Source organism: Anopheles cruzii, chromosome X (assembly GCF_943734635.1).
Source record: "Anopheles cruzii chromosome X, idAnoCruzAS_RS32_06, whole genome shotgun sequence".
NCBI classification, from domain to species: domain Eukaryota; kingdom Metazoa; phylum Arthropoda; class Insecta; order Diptera; family Culicidae; genus Anopheles; species Anopheles cruzii.
In genome coordinates this window covers 4,959,571-4,985,855 of record NC_069143.1, presented here as the reverse complement: position 1 = coordinate 4,985,855, position 26,285 = coordinate 4,959,571, and the positions used below count along the sequence as shown (strand labels likewise).

The window sequence follows — 26,285 nt, the reverse complement described above, 5'->3', positions numbered from 1 at the left end:
GACATGTGTAGCAACATAACGCCATATTAGATCGCCGCCGAACCGCCGAAAATCGAATGAAGCATTTTCTTTAAAATCACAAATTTCCGGATACTTTATTGTCACAATAAAGTATCCGGAATACGGGACTCGGAAGTCATCTGAACCGGCCAAAACTACTTAACCCTCCAGATGAACGAAGAGTAGTTAAAGCTGCGTCGAACACTACGAAAAGTTGTCGGCCTATTAAAAATTAATTCCACATGAATGTTAGCTATGCTACAATCTGGAGAACTCTTAGTTCCTCTGTAAGCATTGTTAGAGAATCAAAAAAAAAATTCCAGCAATGAAGACACACCACAAAGCAGCAATATTGCAAGGTTGTTCAGGTCGTTTGAAGTGACGAAAAGAAATTCAATCTTGATGGGCCGGATGGTTTTGGCCACTACTGGCGAGATTTGATACGGGAACCTCGTTTTTTTCGACGACGGAATTATGGCGGAGGTTCCATCATGGTATGGGATGCGTTTAGCAGCCAAGCTAAATGTAATTTAACAATAATTCCATCACGAATGAACAGTGAAGGGTATATAGCCATTCTGGAGAGTAATTTGAAGCGATACCTGCACCGTTTCAACCACCAACAGCTAATTTTCCAGCAGGATAATGCAACTGTCCATGCAAGTAGAGCAACAAAAGCTTAGTGGAACATTTTGGAGTAAATTTAATGACCTGGCCGGCTGTTTTTCCAGATCTTAACACTATTGAGAATGTTTGGGGAATTCTAGTTCGAGAGATCTATGCGGATGGCAAGCAGTACGCAAACATACAGACGCTTGAAGTGGCGATTAGAAATGCTGGGCGTTCCCTGTCGATAAACGTGCTTAAGAACCGAAAGTATGCCAAAACGTATATTTCAAGTAAACAATCGTAATGGAGAGGACACCGATTTGAAAAAAAATAAAAATTTTCATTCATTTTTACTGGGCCCCTATCTTGAATAATACATAATGAGGCTATCGTTTTGAAACAGCCGTTTTATCGTTTTTTGGCTCCCTAAGTCAAAATAATTTTTATTTCGGAAAACCAAACAATGGATATTATTTCTTTTGCAAAACTAATTGATTCATCATCTACCAAAAATAGGTTTAGCGTTTTATCTAAGCCTCAGTCTGGAAAAACGAGTGAGGCTATCATTATGAAAAGCAGTGTATAATAACATAAAATAAAAATTAAAAAAAACACAAGACGTACATCAGAACACCCTCACTTCTGACAGACGAATTCTACTCACAGAGACGTCTTTAATTAACTTGTCGGACAAAGGCTTCTTCTACAAAAGAATTGGGGGCATTGAGTGTGTGGCCGCTTTATTTCAATCTGATTTCTTGGAAGCACTTATTTTATAAAATTCAATTGCATTTTTCTGTAAAATGTGTCCTATATTTTGCTTGTTTTTCGGTTCAGTTAAAGATTTCAGAACGAAAAACGAATATCTTCAAATTCGAAATGTGAAACTAAATACGAATACGAAAAAATTGTTTAATTGTAAACATCTGAAATATTGTTTAGAATGTTTAACGATAGCTAATCTTAACACGATTACGCCAGCCGTAATCGCAATTGAAACTATACGGCAAACGGGGTAAAACGAAGCAAAAATGGAACCGATGAATCTAAAATAAAAATACCAAAAATATAATAATATAACCTGCATGGGGGCGCTTCTTCGTATATAATTCGCATAGGTATATAATAGTAAAGGATAAATTTCGCGGTTTGTTTCCGTTTTAATCGATGGTGGTTTCATTTGTGAGATTTACTTTTTTCATTTGTTTAAATCTAATGAATATATGTGTTTTTGATGCTGGTTATAAAATTAAAATTTACCGCCATAACGAGCGCAATATCAAGCTATTTCGACGACGAAGTAGTTTGCACCTTGTTGGGCAGCTTTATATTACGTTATAAAAAAGTAATAGACAAATTATGTTTTACAATATTTTGTTGTTAAAAGAAAAAACATCATTTTGTCAACAAATATGAGGCAAAATCATGCATCAGCATCAAAAAATGTTTAATATACGTGAATAATCCCTAGCCAGCGGGAACGTGTGGATGTGGCCTCACTGTGGCCAGCGAGTGTCAGATGGACTTCTCTTGTGTGAACGATGGACTTCTCTCGTTGATGGCAGCAAATGGGACCAAATGGAGTGGAGGTGCTGGGTTGGATTTCGAAAGGGCGCAGTTTTCAGAGATCGGTATCGTACCAGGCAGCCACCTGGTTGTTGTCCTGTGGCGGCGATGGCATGACATCCAGATGATCGAAGTTCAGTTCGCTAGCGTCCATCTCACCAACGTCCATATCCATTCCGTACGGCGACGTGGGCTGTCCCGAGGAGGACATGCTCGTGTGACCGCCACCTGCGACAGATTGCTGTTGATTGCCTACTGGCACACCGTTACCTACGGTATTGCCTCCACCGATCTCGAGACCCTGCATCGAATCTATGGGAAGTGTGTCGTATCCTATTGGAAGGAGCCGTAGTTATAGTTTCATCCCAATCGGAAAGCAATGAAAAGATATGAAGAAAAAAAGAGTTAGAATTTCGTTGGCAAGAAACAGCCGGACAGCTGTACAGATACAAAAACTATTTAAAGAAAAAATGTATATTGACCAATAATAACAACAAATTGAATTAAGCAAAAACAAAAAAGATAAGCTATTAGACAAATGATAGGAGTTACAGTTATCGGGAAAACGGAAAGAAGAACCATTAAACTAAACACACTTAGTCTGTTCAAAAAAAATATGGAGACTTTTGAATTTCCTCGAGCGTGTTTTTGAATTTTTTTTTCGGTCACTTAGTTTAGTTTCGATAGCTTCCTTTTTACCACATACTTTGGATTGTCTTCGAGTTGTGTTCGTTGGACAAAAGGGAAATTGGATGGCAAAATCTAAATCTAACAATCTAACAATCTAAAAATCTATTAATCTAGGAATATGCATCATACTTTGTGTGACAAACTGTACTTAAGTGCTCGCTCGCATTCCAAATGTTGATTGTGGTACATGGCGAAGCTACCTTGAAACTTTGTACATGGTGAAGAAGATGTGACATGGTGAAGAAGACATAGAGCGTGCCGGATATCCGAGCTCGCCAACAGATGATAATATTGAGAAAGTGACGAAAATAGTTATGGCCAACCGTCAAACCGTCGAACCGTAGAGAGAAGCTGCTTAGAGCCCTGCACATATCGCATGGCCAGTGGCATTCGATGTTTACCAATGATTTGGGCATGAAACGGGTCGTCGCCAAATTGATGCTCAATCAATGCCCAAAATTGCTCAGTTTCGATCAAAACAAGAATCGCATTAACATTGTTAAGCAGCTATTGAATTCGGACCGCGATTTTCGATTATAGAAACGGTGTGATTCATGAGTTCTAGCCAAGGAATATTATCTGTCAGTTATGCATAATTTGCGTGAAGTATAGTATAGATAGCAAGTATAGATTTAATAAATACGGCTCAGTCCGTTCTTTGAGAGTAAAAAAAAACAATGAGAGCATTTTTTAAGTGTGAAGTGTCAGCTTGAAAACAAGCATAAACTTGAAATTGTATGATCGATACTTTACGTTCGATACGTTTATCATTAAAGCCATCTACCAAGAAAATAGTGGATTTCTTTTTCCCCAACCTTATACAGGGTGGTCAAAAATGCGTGCACTTTTTCATTTGGTTATAAAAAAAACGGCTAAATATTTTTCGATGCTTGAACTTTTATTTGAAAGGCAGATTCTTCATGTATAAAATCCTATTTTGGTTGCAGAAAATTGGGAAATATGGAAAATTTATTTCCAAAGTTGTAGATCGTCAACTCATTCGTCAACAGCACAAAACGAGTGACTGTTTGGTTTTTCGGCGAAATTGAGGCTGACCACTTGGACGGCATTTGATTTCAACAGGACGGGACTACGTGTTATATAACGATAGCCATAATCGATGTTTATGTTATGCGAACAAACCAGCAACTATTGACGAGTACAAGACCCAAATTCAAGTTGCTATTGCCGAAATAGCACCAGATACAATCGAAATTGTACTCAAAAGTAGGTCGACCGAATGAGCTGCCAAGCAAATCGTGGTGACCAAATCTGTTTTCCATAAAAAAATGCAATGAATTGACCTTTCAAATATATAAATACGGCCCAGTCCTTTCTTCTAAGATTAAAAAAAAACATTTCAAATAAATGTTAAAGCATCGAACAATATTCAGCCGTTTTTTTTTATAGCCAAATGAAAAAGTGCACGCATTCTGATCACCCTGTACATGGTACACGATGGCGGTCTGAAAAATTTCCGAATTATGAAGATGACAACACTAATAACTGAAAGCTAAAGAAGTTGGTTGTAAATCTTCTGGCAGGTAATCATCACAAATTCTTCAAGTTTGGGCGCACAGTGTTTGTGTAACAATTGTTCGAGAGATATGATGTCATTTTTTTGTAAACATGGAGAATATCGAGTATCAGGATGTCATTAAATATTTGTTATTCGAAAGCATATCAAAGAAAAGATGGGTTCTGTGTATGAGGACTCTACAAAATCATTTCTGTTTTGGCCTTCTATTCTGATAAGTGATTCTTCTCTTTTCAGGTAACTACATCCGCCGAGCGCTCTTCGCCTGCAACAGAGATGTTATTGGTAATCTCTGTTGCTTACTGTTACGAAAAGTTTTTTGGACGAAGTTTGCTTTCTCCGCTTCTCTCTCTCTCCCTTCCTCTTCTCTATCTCTCGTTGATTTCACATCTCAATCGAAGTCGCTTCGAAGTTCACCTACATAAGGGCGAAGCTGGGGTTACGTAGAACCTGTATATTCCGCACACCACACATACGCATCTGAGGCATGGATTCTAACATAAATTTTCGAACCATTATTAGCCACGTCCAAGAGGAAGATGCTCAGATTGATTTTTGGCCACGAATGTGTGAAGGAACAATTATGAAGCCGCTAAAAAAGCGAGTTATACAGGTTTCGATGGACTTGTGATATCATGAGAATGGCCCACGCACACAATTGTCTTCTTAGGTCGTCCAGGGGTACACAGAGATGTTGGTAGGTAAGTTTGAGACGGCGGGATTGCATCAGCAACAGTAACAGTGTGAGAACGTCGGGTGTAAAGAGTTAGTGGACGAAGGCGTTCAATGGCGAGCAATTGAGGCCTTAGCTCCTTAGCTTCCAGAACCGGTTAGCGTTTGTAGTAGCCGGATAAGTAAGTAAATAGGAGAGGGGAAAGAGAAAAATGCAGGATAAAATAAAAGATTAGGATCTGTACTCCAAATATTTCCAAGTATAGTATATGTATCTGACATACAGTTTTCCCTTTCATTTGTTAACTTTTGTGAAAAATTTTCGACACTATTGATTTCGTTTTAAATTTTATTTTAAAACGTTTTAATTTCTATTGATTTCAATTAATTAATCGATTTGTAACCAAAAATGTTCACTTTTGTCTTGTGTTTAGTTTGACCAGATTCAAAATTTCGGTAAAAATGAGTTTTTGACAATTTAGACAAAAATCGAAAAAATTCATAAGTCTCGAATGTTTTGGACAATAATGCAAAATATAAGGATATACAAGTATGATACTGAATTTGCTTTAAATCGTGCGTTATCTGTTAAATACTTTACAAACCATACACTTTCGCTATTATATTTGTAAAACAATATTATACTGCAAAGATTATTCGTTTCAACAATGCAATGATTATTGTTTTCTTTTCAAACCTTCTATTCTATTCTATTTTCTAATTCAAACCAAGAAAGAACATTAATATGAATACAGAAAATGGTGTCGGTTGAACAAAAAGAATTTTATGCCCTCAAAACAACGAACAAGCAAACGCCCACGAACATAGCTTAATTTATCAAATGTATGCTAAGAAACAAAACAATAGATTTTGTATCGAAAAAAAGCTGGAAAAAATATGAGTCTAAGAGATCTTAATCTGAAAAAGACTATATTTTTCTCACAGAAAAACACCTAAACCCATCGTACGAACGGAATTTGTCGACGTATTCGAAATAAAATTTATTTTCGTTCGTTATTTTTTTGGGTATTCTGAGAATAGCATGGTGCAGTGGTAACATGAAAAAACACAATCTATCCAAGCTACTGCCAATAGAACTTACGAAGAAAAAGAAGAGATAAAATTATACAAAACATACCTAAGCAGTTTTTCAATGAAAATGCGTCATCCCATTACGCAAGACTAACGAAGAAAACGATAAATTGTTATCAACTATCACATGCGGAGAGTTCAGCAGTTTGGTTCTATCTGACTCTGTTTTCCGACGGTCGATAAAAGTTGTTTCGAATCCATCAAATTGTACACTTGTGTTTAATAAAGAAAATTCGATCCCATACTTGTACATCTATCTATGACTGCTAACTATGAATAAAAAAGAATTTAGATTATAATGTGAGATAGATCCTCCGAATCGAAACGTTACGGTGGAAATGTTAGAGTGAGCGTACTATGGATCTATGGCCGTCCTTCCTTGCGTTATTTTGACTTTTTTGAAGGAGCTGATAAGAAGATGTAACCATATAAACTAGCGTGTGTTGAATTCGGTTAAAATTTGCATTTTACATTATAAGGACGATTACAAGATTGATTATTTTTTTGCATTTTTAGTGATGATATATGTTAGGTTGGTTTAGCTGCAATATAGATTAAGAAAAAGAGAAAAGGGGAAAGAGAAACATGAGAAGAAAGAGAAACGAATATAAATAGACAAGAAAGATTGATTGAAAATTGACAAATTGTAATATCCCCGCATTTTTAGTTCCCGCAAGTACAGAGCTCAACACATGCGACATAATACTAGCCCGACAGCAGGGATTGTGCTAGAGGATTCTTTGAATCGATAGGTGTCGTACATTAGTAGACACGATGGCTCTAGGAGATGAGATTGAAACAATATGCCAAACCTAAATAGTTCGTTTGATCGTTACGGCGGCTAGGCTACATACAATTATGCGCACTCTGTTGCTATATGTACAATATACAAACCTTAGTATGCTGAATATATCCGCATTTGCACGATATTTTAACACACCGTCGATGAATTTGTAAAAGCTGATCAATAAAGCATTGACGGTTTTTGTTATTGATACTTAGCAAATCAAAGTTAAAATGTCAAATATTAGTTAAAGGTACTAAGAGCAAAGTTATAACGAATAAATGATATTTTGATTTAATTTCGTGTGCAGCTAGTTGCTGAATAGTTGCCGTTGTTAAATTTTAACAGTGCAAACAAAGACTGGTAAGATTTCATTCAGTCTCCTCCATGACCAAAACTTAGCTCTGTGAGAATGAGTACTGTAAAAAGCCAAGCCAGGCAGCAATTTTGCACATGGAAAGAAATGTTTCAAACCAAAATAATGCGACTGAATTCTATGTTTAGATTCCTAAGCTATCTTAGGTTTGGCTAAGATATATATTTTTTATGTTTTCGGTCCGGTGATATAGCAGTCGGTAACGTTCGTCGTTGTCACGCATGCGTTGTGTGGCTATAGGTTCGAATCCTCAACAACCCCGTCCGTAAAAACATACCGTTACATTAAGCAACAGAAGAAGAATCCCTTTCATTCCTGCCGTGTAAGCAGTAATTTGCAAATGGTTTTCCTTTTGCTTTCTGGTTTCTTTCAAGGTCTCTTCTTTTCAATTAATGTGAACGCCAATATTTTTTCAATCGTTCCCATTGTACTAAGGCGATTAGAAATTGTCGGAATGGAAGCCAAAATCACCACTTTTAAGCCGCACAAACCACATCTGGCATGTTCTCTCAGCAGGCATGTTCACCAAAACCATCCATTAAAATACGACGACTGTCAGTAGCACTTTTCTTCACATTGAAGTAATGAAGAAATACTGAAATACGATGTTCTTGGTACCAAATTTTCAGATGCCTAAAAAAGCTGTTGTTTACTTTACACTTTAACAAAAAACCTATACTGCGTTAGATGCGTAAAGACGTATCCCGTAGCTCTCAAACACATATTTCATAAATGAAACTTGTGACATTTAGTGAGTTATGCCATCTATTGTAAAACCACATGAATTTATTGAAATTCCCAATATATAACTTGTGACGCGATTGATGTATAAACAGAAATAAATTTACAGAGCTGGCAGCCTCAAATTATCATTAGGACGAGATTTCGTATTTTACCGACAGAGGAGATAAATAGCTATAAAGGGTATCTAGTAACAAAAACCGTCAATCCACTTTTTACAACCAATATATATGTAATAATCATGTACGATGACGCGAATTAATTTTAATTAATTAATTAAACTACTATGATATCATTGTCTTTTCGAAGGCAGATTGGAATAAAAAAGAGGGAACAATTTGATTGAATAGAAATAAATGAGAACGTATATCATCGTACGCAATTCCCTTCTACCGATAGTCAGCATAGAGGATTGGGAAAGAGAATACCGGTGTGGGAAAGGGGTTTATATGAGATAACTTAGTGCGTTGTAACGGACAATAACTGTGAATGCAATCACTTACCTTGTTGGAATGCACGACCACCGTGCGAACTGTGCACACTTGCAGGACCCTGTCCATATAGACCCTCATAGGCTTGTTCCGGCGAAAGAATGTCCTGTATTTTGATTCATTCACCATGACCACAAGGGTTTAATGTGAAAGTGGACGAGGACGAGGGTATAGCGTGTAAGATGATGCATGCAGTCCAGAACCCCGGTAAGACGATTGATTCGTTGTTTTGTTTTACGTTATAAAGCCGCCGTCGTTATTCCGATATTCCGATCCAAGTTGCCGAGTTGTTCCGTTTCACGTCACATATACAGAGGATTCGACGATTCCGGGTAGTTCAGTTGAGAAGTCCCGATCAATTATTTCATTTTATGTTTTACGCATCGGTGATTAAGATGAGTGTATTGTTGGTGTCCATTTGAGTGTGTGCAGGAAAAGTCATGTGTTGTACACATCGAAGGAGCGCATTAGCAAAACATACATAGAGAAACAAAAAATTTGAAACATCATAAAATAAATCATCATTTCAAGGTTACATAAAATTAAATTAAACAAAGGGGGACGATCAGATAAAGCGTTAAAAATGCCGTTGAAGAAAAGCCGTAAACAAAAACTTGTTAACACAAAATGAGAAAGAAACTAAAAAGATAACTAGAAAAAAAAAGAGAGCGAGCGATCAGAGAGAAAACGATACAAGGAAAATGAAACAAATAGGAAGAAATTTCCCGCATTGATTGATTAATTGGTAACGCTCGTCGTTGTCACGTAGTTGGCCTGGGTTCGATTCCCGAGACCGGAGTGACAGGGGGGTTGGCGTAGGTCCAACCACTCTACCCGTAAAATCATACCGTTAAAGCAAGCAACAGAGATAAACATTGTGTTTGTTGCAGGCCAAGGGCCAGGCAGGCCAGGGTTGTAAATGTCGAATACGATAAGAAAAACAGAAATGAAATAACCCAAAAATGACTTGTAATGTAATTAGTTTATAGTTTAGGAATACTTAGTGTTTTGTGTTCACTATTTAAATGCATCGAACCATTTCTTTTCGAAGCTCATCCCTGTCCATTTTTTTTCAATCTTTAGAGGAATGGACTGGGTCGTATTTATAACGAAACGAAGTTGAGTTAGACAATATTAAAAACTGACTATGAATGATAATGAAAAATTGATCATACATTGTACTTGTAGCTAATGCAATATTGTTTTAACAGTAAAATATGTTGGTCTGGATGACCCAAAACGGATGTATTTGTTACCTTAGTGATCTCGGCACACCGGGCCGTATCCGTCATTTGGCGATGTGTTTGAGAAAATTATACACAATTTACTGGTCACAACAAGATTCTAAAGTGAGCGCTTTGCATTTATCAATAATATATGGATTAACGAATGTGTCAGTTTGAGCGTATACGACAAACACAACTTCTATACAATGTGCAGAGGAAAGTAACGACAAAAGGCGGATAAGCATGCAACCATTGAAAAAATTAAAAAATACATACGAAAAAACAACGACATTTCTCTAATCGATTGAGAATCGGCATTTGGGAACACGTTCGTTAAGGAACGCAAAGATTAGCAACAGAACACAGAAACGAACGGACGTTTATTTGAGTCAGAGAAAAATTTTATTGGCGAGAAGGAACCCGGGTTGCCAGGGGAACTGACGCAAAGGGATGGAATATAGTGGTTGTCAAAGCATTGACTCTTCAAACTACAATGTTACGCACCTGCAAGTCTGGACCGATTCCGAGCTCCCCATTGTTCCAGATATTATCGTCACGGAAAACAGGTAAGGTTGTTAGCTCACTAGAGAATCGCTTCTTGTAGTCCATCGATTTGTCTTCGCTCATTTTGAACAGAACAGCTGCGGCATACGTAGCAACACCCTCATTGGCTGAATTAAGCAGCTCAGTAAGCGGTGCCGTAGCGCCCTCACCTTCAATCATTTCAGCCACCTCTTTATCGACGGCCAGCTCACATAAAACACCAGCAGCGACGCGCTAGAAAAACAGAAATGGCATAACTAAAACATTAGCGAACGCATGAGCTAAAGTTGCTAATAGCAAGCTGAAATGAGGGATACCATATAGTGATATTCCTATTTTACAATGAAGATACAATCTATATATATTTTTTTTTTCTTTTCGATTATAGAGACTTTGAGCTGCAATAGCTTAACATTCGTCTCTTATCTATATATATAAAAATGAATGTTTGTCTGTCTGTATCGCTTTTTCTTTAAAACTACTGAACCAATCCGCGTGAAATTTTGCCCAGCGTAGTTTTGTGACACCGGATTGGTCGCAGCGTAGTTTTGGGACCGGAATTCAGCTGGTGCTGGTTCATCAATAAAACCGAAAAGCTTTCAAAGGTAGTAATAACACAGGCCACGTCGGCTATATTATGTCAGTGAACATGATACGTACCTGAATGTTTTCAATGTCATTGTAGAAGAGTAGTTGCACGAAAATCGGAATAACGTTCTGTGAACGAATAACCTGGCGATTGTACTCCTCCTTAGCCAAAATATGAAGTGCTCCAACTGTGCCTTCAACGATCTCCTCCATGCGTACTCCATCCGCATAAGCTCCCGGTGGTTGCGAGCCATTGGTCGCCAACGACGAGCGTTGCTACAATAGAGAAAAAATGCAAAACATACAATTTTTAACATCAAAAGGCCATGTTGTCACACTTCGTAGTTAAGCTGTACCCGCTGAGTGTCCTGAAATGCCTTTAGAAGCAGCCGGACCAACAGATAGATAGCACCATGTTCGCGTAGCGGGGCTGCGTTAGCCGGGCAGAGCGCCAAGTTGCGGATCAGTCCGATAACGGCCTTAATCAGTGGCCAACGCGAGGGCGGATTAAGTAGCTTCACGATCACTGGTAACCCATACCCGTTGCGAACAACGTTTTGGGCAGCTTCTGATTCTGGGTGGCGTGATGTCAAATGACGCAGGGCGCATACCGCTGGTTCGGTGATCTCCTCACGATCACCGGCGTTAATAATGGTGCCCACAAGCGCTTCGACACCACCAACCTGGCAAACGGTCACTTTGTTACGCTGATTGTTGCACGTTAAATTGGACAGGATGCCCGCCGCGCACGTAACCACGTTTACATCAGACGATCCAAGCACCGTTACTAGCCCGGACAGTAGTGTTTCGAGACCGTCAACCTTCGTGGCCGCATCAGAAAGGTTGCGCAGTGTCCACAAACAGTTCTGCACCAAACGCTGCGATTGGTTACCTAGGTGCATGGCTAAAGCCTGCATGCCGCCCGCCTCAACTATGGCCGGTTTGTTGCTCGAGCAAACCGACAACACTTTTAGCACGCGCGACGTAGTCCATAGCAGCTTCTCATAGTCGTACGACCGCATGATGCGCACCAGTTCGCTCGGGCCAGTCGATGCAAGGATAATTAGCTTGCTCTCCTGATTACCGTACGCCAAGATTTGCAAGCAATCGGTGACGATGGCAAGAAATTTAACATTGTTGCGCTGCAGTAGGGCGACCATTTTTTGAAGGCCTCCCGCCAGTCGTACTGCCATTTTGCTACCGTCCTGATGTAGCAACAAGTTGTGCAGCGTTGTGATTGCATAGAACAGCACCGATTCGACCGGTGACGATAGTAACTTCACCAGAGCTGGGATACCGCCGGACTTGAAAATGGCCAGAAGGCCTTGCCGGTGGTGCGACAAGTTATGCAGTGTCCCGACCGCCCCTTTCGTTGTTTCGAGATCGTTCGAGTTAGAGAGAGCGCGAACGAGAGCTGCCACCATCTGTGGGCTGTTCATGATCGCGTGCCGGGACGCCTCCTTCTTTGACAACTGATGGACCATCATGGCTGCCTGTGACACCACCACTTGGTCCTCGTCGTTCAGCAGCTTGATCAACTCAGGAATGGCACGCGTCGCCAGGTCCGCATCGTCCTGGTAGTTGATCAGATTGACGACTGCATGCTTTAGCATCTGCGAGGGTTCAGCCAACCGTTGGACAGCAGTCGGTTGCTGCGGATCGAACTGTGTCGAAGGGATCTCAATGCCTTCTTCCAGCGTTTCCGGGAACATTGCAGCGCGAACGCGCTGCGAGCGCGTCTGACTCAGTTGCTGGTTCATATCGTCAACTTGGTCCTGGGTGAAATTTTGCGAAAAGCCTTGATCCATGTCGAACATTAGCGGATCGTCTTCCATTTCGTCATCCTTTCCGCTTAGCGATGGTACCTGCGTCACCGCCCCTGAATGGATGCCCGAATCACCGAGGTATGAATTTTGCTGCCACATTAGTGTTTGCTCTTTTGCCGATTGTATCGGCATGTCCGAAGGATTGTACGGATTATGCGACACTGCGAATATAATAATTTTATTAGAATTTCGATTATTATTTAGATAAGATAAGTTTTGGGAGTACAAAAAGAGTATCTAAGAATTCGAAAAGATACAAATTGGTAAGCTGACCAATTTGGAACCAGAATAGTTAGCACTGTGTCCTACACCGTACGTTATATTTATTGCGACCAGTATGCCGTCGATTTCAAACTACTGAACATGTTGTCGATAGTTTCGAATTGCATTTTTTACAATAGATATGGTATTCCTGCAACTTCTACATTAAATATACGTTTGTTAGAACACATTATGCTTGAAACATTGAAACTTTCTATGTATGAACTTTTAGGCGACTGACTACATGAGAAGACTTACTTGTTCTATTTTGCGGCATCTGATAAGACATGCTGATACACGGACAGCGGAGCTCCTAACGATCAGCTTCGATGGCAGTTTTTCGCAAATTTTGATTTTACTATCACAATGAAAAATTTGTTTTGTTTTTGGTGGGTGCACGATGTTTGTGACGAAGGATGTAATTGCATTGCGATTGTTTAGCGAGTTATTATTGGTCAGGAGATCGGTTTATCAGTGTAGGCAGCAACAGTAGATATCCGGAAATGTGAAGTAAGAAAAAATAAACCACGTTAGCATTATTTTGACGTTAGCATTACATTACAAAAACGTTTGAAACGCAAAAAGCTGAAGCTGACAAAAAGCTCCCTAAACAGTAATAAATAATGCAATGATATTGAAATGCAAACATATTAAATGCAACATATTAAATTATCAACTAAGTTTTCTCGTCTTTTTGGTGACCGTCTGTTGGAAAATTACAAAATGATGCCTGGAGAAGCTGGTATAACTTCGATTTGCCTATTTATCGTTACCGCACAAATACAACTTAATAAAAAGTAAATAGTGAAAAGCAAAATAAATAGTAAAATACATGTTTTTTCTGCTGAAAATATAAACAAAATTATCGTTGTTCATTGACAATATTCCGCGCTGCTCCTCTAATGGGAAAATCCAGCGCAAAAAGCAGTTTGGAAATCACAAAAAATTCAATGTTTCTTCGATGTTTTACTCGTCATTTGATCGAATTGGCGCGACAAGGCCAACCACAAAATCTGACCCTGAGGTTCAATGTATTCATCGATCGCCGTTCCATGTCTCTGAACGCTGGGCAGAGAAAGTTGAGCACAACTTCATGGCGTCTCCTTCGCCTCAGATAATCAACTTACGATGCTCCCTCACCCTTTGAATATGGAGCAGTGGTTGACCAGTAAAGGAAGACCAGAGAGAATGAGCCAAAACAAACGAGCGAAGGTTCTGGCTGCATGACTAGAACAAAGAAAGTTTACACACCACATGGCGGGCCAATAAGCTTGCGTTCATGCACACAACTTTTACCGACTTCGGTCACTGTCGAGGTACACTATCGGCCAAGAGAAACAACTGGTTCACGATTCTTGAGTTGTTTCTCAACGCCAGCCCCAACCTAATCAGTTAAAAAATGATGTCAAATGCCCTGTCCTGCTCTGCCCTGCCCAGCTCAGCTTAGCTCAGCTCAGCTCAACAAGCAGCCATGACTTCGACCACGTAGAAAGCTTGAGCCTTACTTTACTCCGAATTCAACATCTCTATACAGCTCTTATGCTTACTTTAAAGCTTATCATTTTCAGTGATGCACTCTGACGAAAACAAAGAAAAAAGCGCACGTCTTATTAAGATATATAAGCAACATGCGTGACTGACTAAAAGCACCGCATTTCTTTTACACCAACTTCACCAAATTATGCTAACGAATAGCGCTCGATCACTTCCTCTTTACTCTATTCCATATGCTACCACCGCCAGCACACACATTACTTCATACCCTGTAATATCCAGAACCCAGAATCTCGAACGCTAAATTTGGCTCATGTCGCCCAAGCGGCTGAGCTCCAGAATGTTTAGTGTTTAATATTCCAATCTGATTGAACCCTGAATTTAGAGTAGTCGGTAGCGTTGCTTCTCTATCCCGTGTATTTAAAGAACTGCCTCGACAAGACGCATTTTCCTTCGGAACTTGGACCAGTATGGGCTGCTAGGACTACGGGTATGCTATTACATATCTAAAAGTATGGTTAAGGGGAACAAGGTAGAGAGCGAGTGATGATGAACGGTCAACCAGAGATGAACACGGCCAATCGTGTTATTTGTTTTTCCTCTTGAACCTTATTTTGTCGTACAGGACGCGTGTTACAGAATGCAGTCGTGTTCAAACACATACTCCTTCATAAGGAACATGTCTCCGTTATGGTTTTGAACTCTAAACTACTGCCATTCTAGGCGCATTACCACGAGATCCGACATCTAGCTCCCTTGCAGAAGAATGCGCTGACTTTAGCAACGAAGCTCGAGTAGACGGTACGGCAACATTTTGCAAACCGCGTGCTACGCGAAAAATTCAATTTGAATTGTACTTGAACAATTCGCTTTACGGCGAACAAAACTACCGTTGCCAGTTTTGTTCATCTCGCCTCAACCCTTCATACATCCCTCAGCTTTACCCTCTACAATTTACAAGCATACTCACACTCCTAGACCCTTACCCATATCCGTTGTCCTGGCAGCTCTGACTGTTTGAAGTGATAGTTCCAAGAAAACCAACTTCCTGGGGAAGGTTTAAAATACACGGAACTGAGATGCAATACTACCGACTACTCTAAATTCAGGATTCGTGCGAGCCAGGGTAAAGAGCACTGAATTTTTAAGAAGCCATAGTCAAGAATTTTTTCTTGACTATGTTTCCGTACATTAAATTACAGCAATTTTAGGTCTATTACCATTTTATTCATCGTATGAATTACACGAGCTATGACATCTAGCTCTCTTGCAATAAAGGGAAGGCCCGACAGCATTCTCTAGCACGCGTGCTGCGTAACAAAATAGGCTTAAGTTTCACTCGATCTTTCACCTTTAATGCAAAAAAGCAAATGGTGCGCTCGGTCGTGTTCATCTTAGCTCGACCGTTCATTACTACACTGCCCTCTCTAACTTGCCATCCATTTACTAACTCCTAGACCCGTACCCGGGAACTACCATGTTTGAACTAGCAGTCCCAGGAAGAACAACTTGTCCAGGCAATCTTTCAACACACGGTACTGAGAAGCAACACTACCGACTATTCTCAATTCAGGATATGCGAGGGCTGGGATAATGAGCACAAAACACACGGGCACATAAACGCGTGTGTACATGGGCAAAATGTAGCGTACTCTGAATTGTCATTGCACATTACATGGTCCGATGTGTATGTGTTGGTTGAGATAATGGTGTGACTGGTGAAACGGTGTGAGCGGTATTCGTTGGCGTGTTCATGAATTTGATGTAAGAGAAATACGCTGTTTTACTCACGCATGTTGTTTATGTTTCTCAATGAGAAATGAACTTTTTTCACAGTGCATCGCTGAAACTGATAAGTTTCAAAATAAGCGCGTACTGTTCAATTTGGTGTACAGTAAAGCGCAAACATACTAGGTGAATGCAGTCAAGAATGCGTGCTGGGTTGAGCATGGCATTCGGCAAAACTTTTGAACGGGTGCGATTGAGGTGGGGGTGGATAAAAACACACCGCTTTTATCGTTTGCATGCAAACCTGGATTGATTACGATGTATGCCGCATCGTATATGTCTACAAAGGTGACAACACTCCGCTGCGATTAAAGTTAGAATAAGGCACAAGCGGTGACATTTGACTTCCGAAAATTAATCCAGACTGCATTTTCAGCGACACACAATTGCAAAATTTAAAGTCAACATCGATGACGCGTTCATTTTCTTTGGCCTTCCTTTGCCGATCAGCCGATGCTCCATGTGCGTCGGGTGTGCAGAGCATCGTAAGGCGACACTGTAAGAGGTAAGGAAACGGCATAAAATCCAGGGTTAGCGTTCTCTGTCCATCGTACAGAGAGACTGTATGGTGATCGATTTTACATCGAAGCTTGCGACCTGATTTTGTAGCATGCCTTGTCGCTCACATTCGATCAAATGTTGAGGAAAAAATCGACGAAAAACACCCTCTAGCGTCCTTTAGCGTAAAACATGAACGAATAAGGCAATTTGGATAGGACACCGCAACTCAACAAATGAACATTCTTTAGAGCCATAGCCCAACTGAGTTTATCGAATAATCCCAATTCACAAAATACCACTCTAACTTATATCCTTTTTAGCTCTACCTCAAAGAACTGCCAAAAGACAAACTGCCTCTCATAAGAAACTACATCGCTATAGCGTCAGGCACTCACCTGCGCTCAAGCAGTAATGCGTTCTGCAAGGAACGCCCCGCAATGAGTGACAAACATTGTGACGAACATTTGGGCCGACAGGGCCCAAATGCGGTAGAATAAAGTCAGATCGAATGTCTTTGGAATAGAAGATCACGCCGACTAACTTTTTAGTTGTGGGCCAGCTTCTTAAAATACTATTAACGAATTCCAAGAACTGCTTCGCGGCGTAAACAAATGCTTTCGTCATCACCAACACTATCGCATGACTATGGCTGACAGCCATCGCCATCGATTTGCATGTAAAAAAATTAAGCGCATGCGCTGTCGCAAAATGAAAGCGCGTGTGCATCATACCATGCAGTTATGTTCGTAATGACGGAAGTAGTTCATGGTAGCTTCTAAATGAATTTGCCTCCCGCTGCAAATGAATCGATCTTACTTTGTTCTACCGACCGAATCGCATCGCACCTGTGCGTGCGATGAGGAAGAAGAGGAGGATGAGAAGCAGGAGGAAGAGGAGGAAGCCGTGGAGAAGAAGGAAGAAGCGGTGAGAGGAGCAGAAGCGGTGTTCTTCAGAAGTTTCGGGAACATCTTTAAAATAAACAAATGTACAATACCAAATGTTTCTATACGCATGAGACTATGAAAAGTTTGAGCAACTACGTGAAAGTTTGGAGGAAATGCATTTGAATGTGCTGTAGTGCAACGCCTCCAAATAATCTGACCTGATTCGCTCAATCTGAGCAACAGAACGCTGCATATCTAAACCATCCAAACGATGATCCAGCGATGTTGGAAACAGCCAGATATTACATGAAACTATGTTCAGCCAATCAGTTCACAGCTCTTATATGATATGATGATATATATTATGATCATTCGAGCGCTAAGTGTAAAGCTCTCCATACACATATGTTTGACCACCTTGGACGGAAAACCCACAACTTGAAGCTTTGCTTAAGGTATTAAAATAAAAAAACGCAAACATAATTTAAAAAATGCAAAACTTGCCCTTGTAAACAGCTCTTCATGCAACTGGAGTTTCGATTCTCTCTGTCTATCTCAGTCTATCAGACCATCAAGCATCAACCAACCAATCACTCATCGCCTCATTCCCTCTCGCTCAAGATATCTTTCTCTTTTGCTCCTTCTGACTCATTAATGCTCTACATGATCATACCACAACTCCAGCCATTCTCAAACATTAGTACTCTCTCTCTCTCTGTCGCTCAACCACTTGGGTCAACTATTAGACTGACAAGCCCTCCTTCTCTCGCGCGCGTCGTTAGCCACCAATCAGGCAGAAAGAGAATATATAGGAAAAAAAAACAACATTCCACAGATTAAACATCGTTTATTCCGTAAAATAGAGTACCTACCTGTCGCAAGTATTTGAGTGCAGAGTTCGGAAGCTAATACGGAGTCACAAGCAAAAAGCACGTTCTATATCGCGATCCTTGGCCAAAAGCAATAACGTTTACCCTTACCCAAGAATAAGAGTCACAGAACACACTCCACTACAAAGTTACAGTGAACACCTCGTTTTTCTCATTAAGTTTCAAGATAATGCTCACGATTTCACGAATTGCACCTATTTTTGACACAAAAAGACTCACATGAAACACCTACGAGCAGATTTGTTAATTTTTTTTCTGATGAATTTTGTACGCAGTTGATTTTGGATCACCCAACAAGCGTCCTCCAGCTAAACCAAACCTCTAACTACTACTAACCATCCACGACGATACAAGTGGAACCACTTTTGCTTGCCTTCGACTATGAAGCTTCAAGAAAAGAGAACACGATATGTACAAACGGGACAGAGCATCTGAAAATGCTCTCTATAACATTCCTCTTAAGAAGTCAAATGTGGAAAACATAACAGAAGGGAAAGCAGGATTGTCATATTACAGAGAAAAAACTAAGAAGTTACCGAGGAAAAGAATACATAAATCCTCCTTTATAGAATCCACATTATTCCCGGTCCTCCTTTGGGTAGTTACTGTGGGTACGTCACATTGGAATGATGTGGTGAAATAGTTTGTTTCCCTAGTTATATTTTTGAACTAAAAGAACATCAACTTTAATTAAAAAATATAGAATGTAAAAATTAATCGATTTCAATTACAGCCACTGTATGTAAGAAAGATCTACTGGAGAACAAGACAAAATAAAATGAAACTGACCAAATCAATGAACATCAACACCTAACTTTCTGTACATTGCGTGTTCTCTATAATTGCTATTATCTTTATTATACAGACTTTGAGCTTGAAGTTTCTTTCGTCCATCCTTACTGCGCTGCCACACGGTGCATAACAGCAGATATAACAGCCTCATATAACAATTTTGTCAGTACAGCGACCAGGCGTCAAAAGCGTTGTGGCTCAGCAGACCCTAAAACACGACGTTATACAGGGCGCATACCAGATTTGACGCTATGTTACGTGTTACGTGTTATAGTTATGCACCGTGTGGCAGCGCAGTTACAGTTATGCACCGTGTGGCACCGCAGTTACTGGATGACCAGACGAATCGTAAATCCGAGCGTAAAAATGTCAAATCGATCTCGCTTATGTCAAATCGTATATGAATCCGCAGACTCATGAACGATTTGACGTTAAAGATTAATGTCAAATCGTTTTTTTCGCTTCGTGTGGCCGTCCAGTTAGATTCGGAGTCTTTTGTTCTCTATAATAAAAAGTACCAAGCATCATGTAAATTAAAACGAGTGACAAACTGTGCATTGGTACAACTACCCGTGCATGAATTTTATTTGACAGTTGCGGTCTAGCGTTGTTTTTGTATAGTGCGATCGCTGATGATTCGTTCTGTGATTCTTCGACAGCTCGCTGTTCCTCTTTGTCTGATTGGTGCTAGCTCAAGATCGCAAGCTGTCAAACGTTCTATTAACGCTGCTGCACACATTCAAGGGCGTTGGCTTTCGCGCTGTTTGTGGTTTGCGACGACGTTTCGGGTTTCTCCAGGGCACAGATATGGCTTACAATCGGGTTTTGCAAATCAATCTAATCTAGGGCACGGGTTGCACCATCTAAGCATTCAAGAGGGGTCGATATTGTATGGCTGGTCGGCCGGTCGGCCGGCCGTACCATGACGAAACCACATGCTATCCTGTACGCCGGTCCCGTTCAGGATTGCATGCTACGCCGAAATTGCGTACAATTTTCTTGACCGGGTATGGTGGTGAAGACTCATTACTCATGCTGTCTCGCTGGTAGTGAGTAAAAAGGGGCAGTGTAAATACCTGATACCGATAAGAAAAGTGAGAGCAAAATTTATACGGGGTGCTGCTGCTCTTTTACTCCTTAGCGCGCTCTCTTACCCGTCTATGGGCGATATACGAGCCTAATTCAGATTTTGAGAGTTCGGGCCGTCGATCGATAAAAAAAATCTTTTCTATACGCATGCCTAAATAACATAGTTTGGGTATCTCGGCTTCGAAGTGTTGCCATAATAGCGTAATCTTGTCGGGAGTATTACTCCTTTCACGACGTAATGGCTGAAAAGGCTGTGGTGAAAAAATGTGTCTTAGCGTTGGTAGCACAAGGCTCCGAGGAAATGGAGCTTGTTATCACTGTTGATGTTCTGCGGCGATGCAATGTAAGAAATTTATTGGTTTCTATTGTGAGAAGGGGAAAATGTCGCAACCTTATATTTTGCGTTTTTCTTTAGATCGATGTCACGGTGGCGCTAGTGCTCGATGAGATGGACGGCGCTAGTGAGCAGGAGCTGGTAGTGCAATGCTCTCGCCAAGTGAATGTGCGCGCAGACACAACCCTTCAGGCATACTTGCAACAGAATACCCTCTCTAATGACATGCTCCCGGATGCATTGATTCTTCCCGGAGGACTTGAAGGAAGTAAAATCATGTCGAAGGTTGCTGCCGTAGGATCATTGCTACGATGCTATGAGCATAGTGAGAAAATTGTGAGTGCTATTTGTGCAGCACCAACTGTCTTCATTTCGCATGGAAACCTATTTGCTGGACGCCGTTTAACTTGTTACCCTGCATTAAAGCAATTACTCGTAAAAGAAGGATATGACTGGCAAGAACCTCAACAATCGCACTACGGTCGTGTAATCGTCGATGGCAATCTCATTACCAGTATGGGTCCAGCTACAACATTTGATTTTGCTCTTACCATTGCTGCCGTTTTGACAAGTTTGCAAGAAGCGGAAAAAGTAGCAACTAGCATGCTGTATAAATGGCCATATTGACAAAAGTGCCACATGCCAAGCAGTAAGAAATTGTTAAATGCTAAAAATTACGTCACACAATTCGAAAACGAGGTATCGAGTTTTTCCAAGCTTTGTCGACAATAAATGATGATAAATTTTGTTGGTGTGCTTTAATCAATTTAATACTGTTCGATTAGTTTTGTTTCCTACTCCAAAGAAATGTAACCTGTGGTGGTATAGAGTATGACGAAATAAATCCTAAATAAGGTTCCTTCCACATACAATCGACGATTAATTGACAGCTGAGCTGTTGATGCGTCCCTCATTCATTCGATGTGGGAAGTGTCTGGTGAAAGCAATCTGCTTAAATATGAACAACTGTAAGTAAGCTGCTACCTTCCTGTGATATCTGTGCGTTGTAATGAACGTTCTTGCTTGCAGTTAGAAGTAACCTGTTGCGTTTTAAATTGATCACGTTCGACGTTACTGACACCCTACTCGAGTACGCAATGCGCCCAGAACGCTACTACGCTCAGACGATTACTAATGTTCTGCATCCGAGCATGGGACTTTCTATTGACGAAAAATCAATAGCAAACGTCTTCAGTTCTTGTTTTCGGACGCTCAAAACAAAGTATCCCAATTTTGGACACGGCCGAAAGCAGATCGAACAGGATGTGGAAAACTGGCATTGGTGGTGGCGAATGTTGGTGGAACGAGTAATACTGGATGTGACTAAACGGAACCGCGGAGATATCCCTGCCGCGTTGCTAACGAAAATAGCGGATCAATTGGTAGAGGACTACATGTCCGATACGCACGGGGTGTGCTGGAAAAAGCGGTCTGGTGTGGACGAGTTATTACGCAAGTTAAAATATAATCAAGAGGCATCAGAGATGTCCTCCGTTCTCGGTATTGTGTCCAACTTCGATCCCCGATTAGAAAGGATCCTGCGCAACAATCAAGTGTATGCTACAGACGGCGAACAGGGCATGGATTTCATTGTCACTAGCTACGAGGCGGGAGTGGAAAAGCCAGATCCAGCGATTTTTGGCATTGCTTTGGAAAAAGCAAAGTATCTTGCTAACTGCAATATTCACCCGCACGAAGCATTGCACATAGGTAATTTGTGCCGAGAGGACTACCTAGGTGCTCGCGCTGCCGGCTGGCACGCTTTACTGGTCAATATGACAATTAAGCATAAGGACGAAGTGTTTCGTCGGGCCGTGCCGGTACGACATATGTTCCCGGACATTCCCGAACTACTAACGTGTTTAGATTACGATCCTACGTTTCCATGGTAATAAGTATGGTTTAAAACGCGAAAAATGGAGTTAGTTTGTGCACATTGAATGTAGTAATTTCTTCAATTGTAAACATGCAATATAAAAGAAGCAAAGGCACATTAACACAGGGAACGTTTGCGTACATATGACAGAGAAGGAAACCTATTAAAGGATCAAATCAAATATAAAATGATCAACTAATGAAGTGAATTGAGTAGTCGGTAACGGTCGTCGTTGTCTCGCAGCTGATCTGTGTTCGATTTCCTATACCAGCGTGACAGGTGACTTGGGGCAACAGCCTCGTTCGTAAAAACAAAACAGTAAGCAAACAGTAAGAGATTAACATTATATCTGTTGTTGACCAAGACCACCTGGGGTTGTAATTGCCCGATAAGAAGAAGAATCACTTATCATGCCAGAAGGGCAAACCGAAAAAATGAAGTGAATAAAAATGCACCTTAAACTCTGTTTTAAATGTTGTTCCCGAACCCCTTTGGGAAAACCTGCTGATGAATTACTCCGGCTCTCCGTTGTAAGGCCGTCATCCAGACGAAACTGCGATGACGGCACCGTGACTCAGCAGCGAACGATCGGGTTTAAGCGACGGTGCTCGAAGAACAAGCGGCTGATAAGGCGAATTCACAACGAGACCCGTATTAAAGCGGGTGTATTTTTTGAGCTCTCCCTGCGATTTGAAACGTCCAATGATTTGGTGAATGAAACTGCATTTGCTATCTGAGGTGCAGTTCTAACGGAGTCATCTGTGTCGGGCTTGAGTGAGTTCTTTGAAGGCACCTTTTTTGCAACGAATAGTGTGTATCACAATGTAATAATATTATATAAGCAATAAGCTCATGATAGAAATTTTACTATGTGTGTACTAAATTGCATTTAACCGTATTTCGTAATTGCCCACCTGGTTTTTTTATCACTTGCTAGTTGCTAACCCTCCCCCCTCCCCCTTCCCTCCTTCTATCTGCTAGATAGCAGAGGTACGGAGCAATTTGCTAGACGCTATAACTGCTACTGTTACTCTGTAGAGGCTCGGCGCTCTATAGCCTATGCTAGCCTGCCACATGGCTTAGCAAATTCCAGTTATTTTTAACCTTTTTTTTGTATTCTCCGTATCGACTGTCTCGTGGTTTGTACGGGTTAATGCCCTATGAGAAAATCAAGAAAAAAAATCGCCTTATTCGGCCTTACTCGAAACGTGAAACTCGCAACGCGAAAATATTCCTAAGGTGATGCCAAGTGTTATTCAATTGCCGTGGGATCGGTAGGAACAAAACAATATCCTCACGGTATCCCGGGATATGCAGAAGAAGCTGCAGCTTCTTCTGCAGGCCTAATGCTACTCGCTCCTTCGTTTTCCTCGGACCACATTCAGCGGCAGCAGAGTCGGATGGATGGTCGACGAAGCCGGATACTAAAGCTGTGGATGTTAAAAAGAGCTACAAAGTTAAACCAAAGCCGGTATACCTACGTGAAAGGACGTTTGCCGGTCCAACGAAACCAATAAACTATGGCAGCCCGTTGGCGCAGCGGCTCTTGTTTTCTTCGTCTTCTTTTTCTTGTCCGGCTACAACCACCTAGCGGTCTTGGCCTGCATGCTGACATATCACAGGTCAGGACAGGAAGAGGTCAACTGTCACCAACCTCATGGATTTCGTATCTTCCACGACAGCGCGGCTTGACGGCGGCATTCAGACCGATGCCATTTACACCTACTTCAAAGCTGCATTTGACCGTGTTCCGCATGCTCTGCTCCTCGCTAAACTCGGCAAGCTCGGGGTTTCACCCAACTTGCTCGTATGGCTTGAGTCCTACCTCTCCGACCGGTCTTGTAGAGTGAAAGAAGGCTCTTCCCTATCTGAGGATGTTGTCTGTACTTCGGGCGTCCCCCAAGGTAGTGTTCTTTCTCATCTCCTGTTTATTTTGTTTGTGAATGATATTTGTAGCATCCTTTCTCCATCGGGTCATCTGCTTTATGCTGATGATTTGAAAATCTATTCCCCCATCCGTAGCAACTCTGATTGCCTTGCCCTGCAAGAAATCTTAGATTCTGTTTCCCTCTGGTGTTCTGCCAACTATCTCCTTCTTTGTCCGGAAAAAATGTCATCTCGTTCTCTCGTTCTCGTGTGATCTCTTCAAACTACTATCCAAACTCCGTTTCCTTGTCTCGCGTCTCCTCTGTTAGGGACTTTGGGGTGACGCTTGATTGCAGTTTAGCGTTTCGGGAGCACATCCTGGCAGTAGTTGCAAAGGCATTCAAGACCATGTGATTGATCAGGGCTATCTCCCGTGACTACAACGATCTCGAGTGTCTCGGGTGCCTCTACTGCGCGCGGTCGACCCTAGAGTATGCGAGCATAGTCTGGAACCCGTCCGGTCAGACTCTTATCGCCAAGATTGAGCATATCCAACGGAGTCCAAAGGAGCACACGCATGGCTTTAAAGCGCCATGGTGGTACTCTCAACGCCTCCTCCATGCCCTACCCCGCTTGATGTCAGGTACTAGGACTAAGACACCGCTCGAGGTAAAGCGTACAACAGCACAAAACCTGTTTATGTGTGGCGTCCTTAAGGGGAGATTCGACGATCCTGGTCCTTTGGCCCATACTCCGTTTTACTGTCCTTCCCGTACTTCTCTCGTTCTCGTTCGTTCTTTCTTCCTCGTTCCCCATCGCCGTACACGTCACGGCTCTACGGATCCGTTTCTACGGTGTCTCCGTAGCTTCAACCGACTGTACCACTTGTTTGACTTTCACCTTCCGTACCCATCCTTCCGTGTCGCCGTTGTCAACGCCCTCAACTACTCTCTGTACGTTTGAACTGAACTCACTTTCTGTGGTAGTTTCTTTGCATCTTTCATTCTTCTATACCTTCACTCGGTTAGACGTAAGCACTCCTCTGTTACACATAAGCTCCCTTATTGTAAATATTTTAGTATTAAGATTCCGTGCCGAGCCTGACGGCGAACACTGGTTCCGAATAAATTAAATTACATTAAATTAAATATCTAGCGGTCTTGATATGTCATCAGTCCAGGATCTGGCTGGACTTGAATCTAGGGCTTTGATAAGGTTGATGAGAAGATTAAAGAAACAAAATTGAGAAAATGCATATACAAAAATAATAATAATTATTATAATGAAAGAGACTAGATAAATTTGAGACACGCGCGCGCTAATGAGGAAGTGGTGGGCATTCTGTATGAATAGAATCGTTGGTGTCAATCAGCTAAAAGCAGATGATTAGGTTTTGCTTAAAAGTGGCACCACATTATCAACCAATGGTAACTGGTGGTGTGAACTACAAACAGAGCAAGAGAAACCTTCTGCGCTCCGTAGAGTGGTCCCTCCCTTTTAAGTGGGAGACGTCTGTGCAGGGGTAAGAGGTGGGACTTATCATCATCATCTTTGGCTGGTTCCGGATCAGATTTCCAACCTTGTCCCGGAAACAGGTAACCGAAACAGGTATGAAATTGTTTCGATGGCTTGCTATCGCTTTGTAAAAATGTTTTGTGGGTCCGTATCAAACTTTGTTTTCCTCGAGTTCACGTATTCTTTCTTGTTCCCACAATTGCTTCTTTTTCTGGTGAACATGTTTCTCTAATTTTCTAAGCTTTTTGTATTGA

The 26,285-nt window shown here is 41.2% G+C and overlaps 2 protein-coding genes across 8 annotated transcripts; one reads left to right on the top strand and one right to left on the bottom strand.

The window, feature by feature from the left end:
* Positions 1-1,089: 1,089 nt before the first annotated feature.
* On the bottom strand, positions 1,090-18,859 carry LOC128273474 (armadillo segment polarity protein). Of its 7 annotated transcripts, XR_008269261.1 has the most exons (8): positions 18,542-18,859; positions 13,261-13,360; positions 11,272-12,902; positions 10,988-11,191; positions 10,289-10,561; positions 8,571-8,664; positions 6,523-6,708; positions 2,386-2,508 (listed from the first exon to the last, which is right to left on the bottom strand). XR_008269261.1 is itself a non-coding variant. In XM_053011445.1 (7 exons), the coding sequence occupies exons 2-7, from the start codon at positions 13,289-13,291 to the stop codon at positions 2,231-2,233; spliced, it is 2,511 nt and encodes an 836-aa protein (XP_052867405.1). In that variant the 5' UTR covers positions 13,292-13,360; positions 18,542-18,859; the 3' UTR covers positions 1,090-2,230. The 7 variants fall into 7 exon arrangements, 5 of the variants coding, with proteins under 5 accessions (XP_052867405.1, XP_052867413.1, XP_052867420.1 ...); XM_053011445.1 differs by lacking the exon at positions 6,523-6,708 and having other exon boundaries at positions 1,090-2,508; XM_053011453.1 differs by lacking the exon at positions 6,523-6,708 and having other exon boundaries at positions 1,090-2,508; positions 18,650-18,859.
* Positions 18,860-21,396: 2,537 nt separating this feature from the next.
* LOC128273280 (rhythmically expressed gene 2 protein-like) lies at positions 21,397-23,099 on the top strand. The gene is made up of 2 exons (XM_053011219.1): positions 21,397-21,742; positions 21,804-23,099. The coding sequence occupies exons 1-2, from the start codon at positions 21,676-21,678 to the stop codon at positions 22,664-22,666; spliced, it is 930 nt and encodes a 309-aa protein (XP_052867179.1). The 5' UTR covers positions 21,397-21,675; the 3' UTR covers positions 22,667-23,099.
* Positions 23,100-26,285: the final 3,186 nt, after the last annotated feature.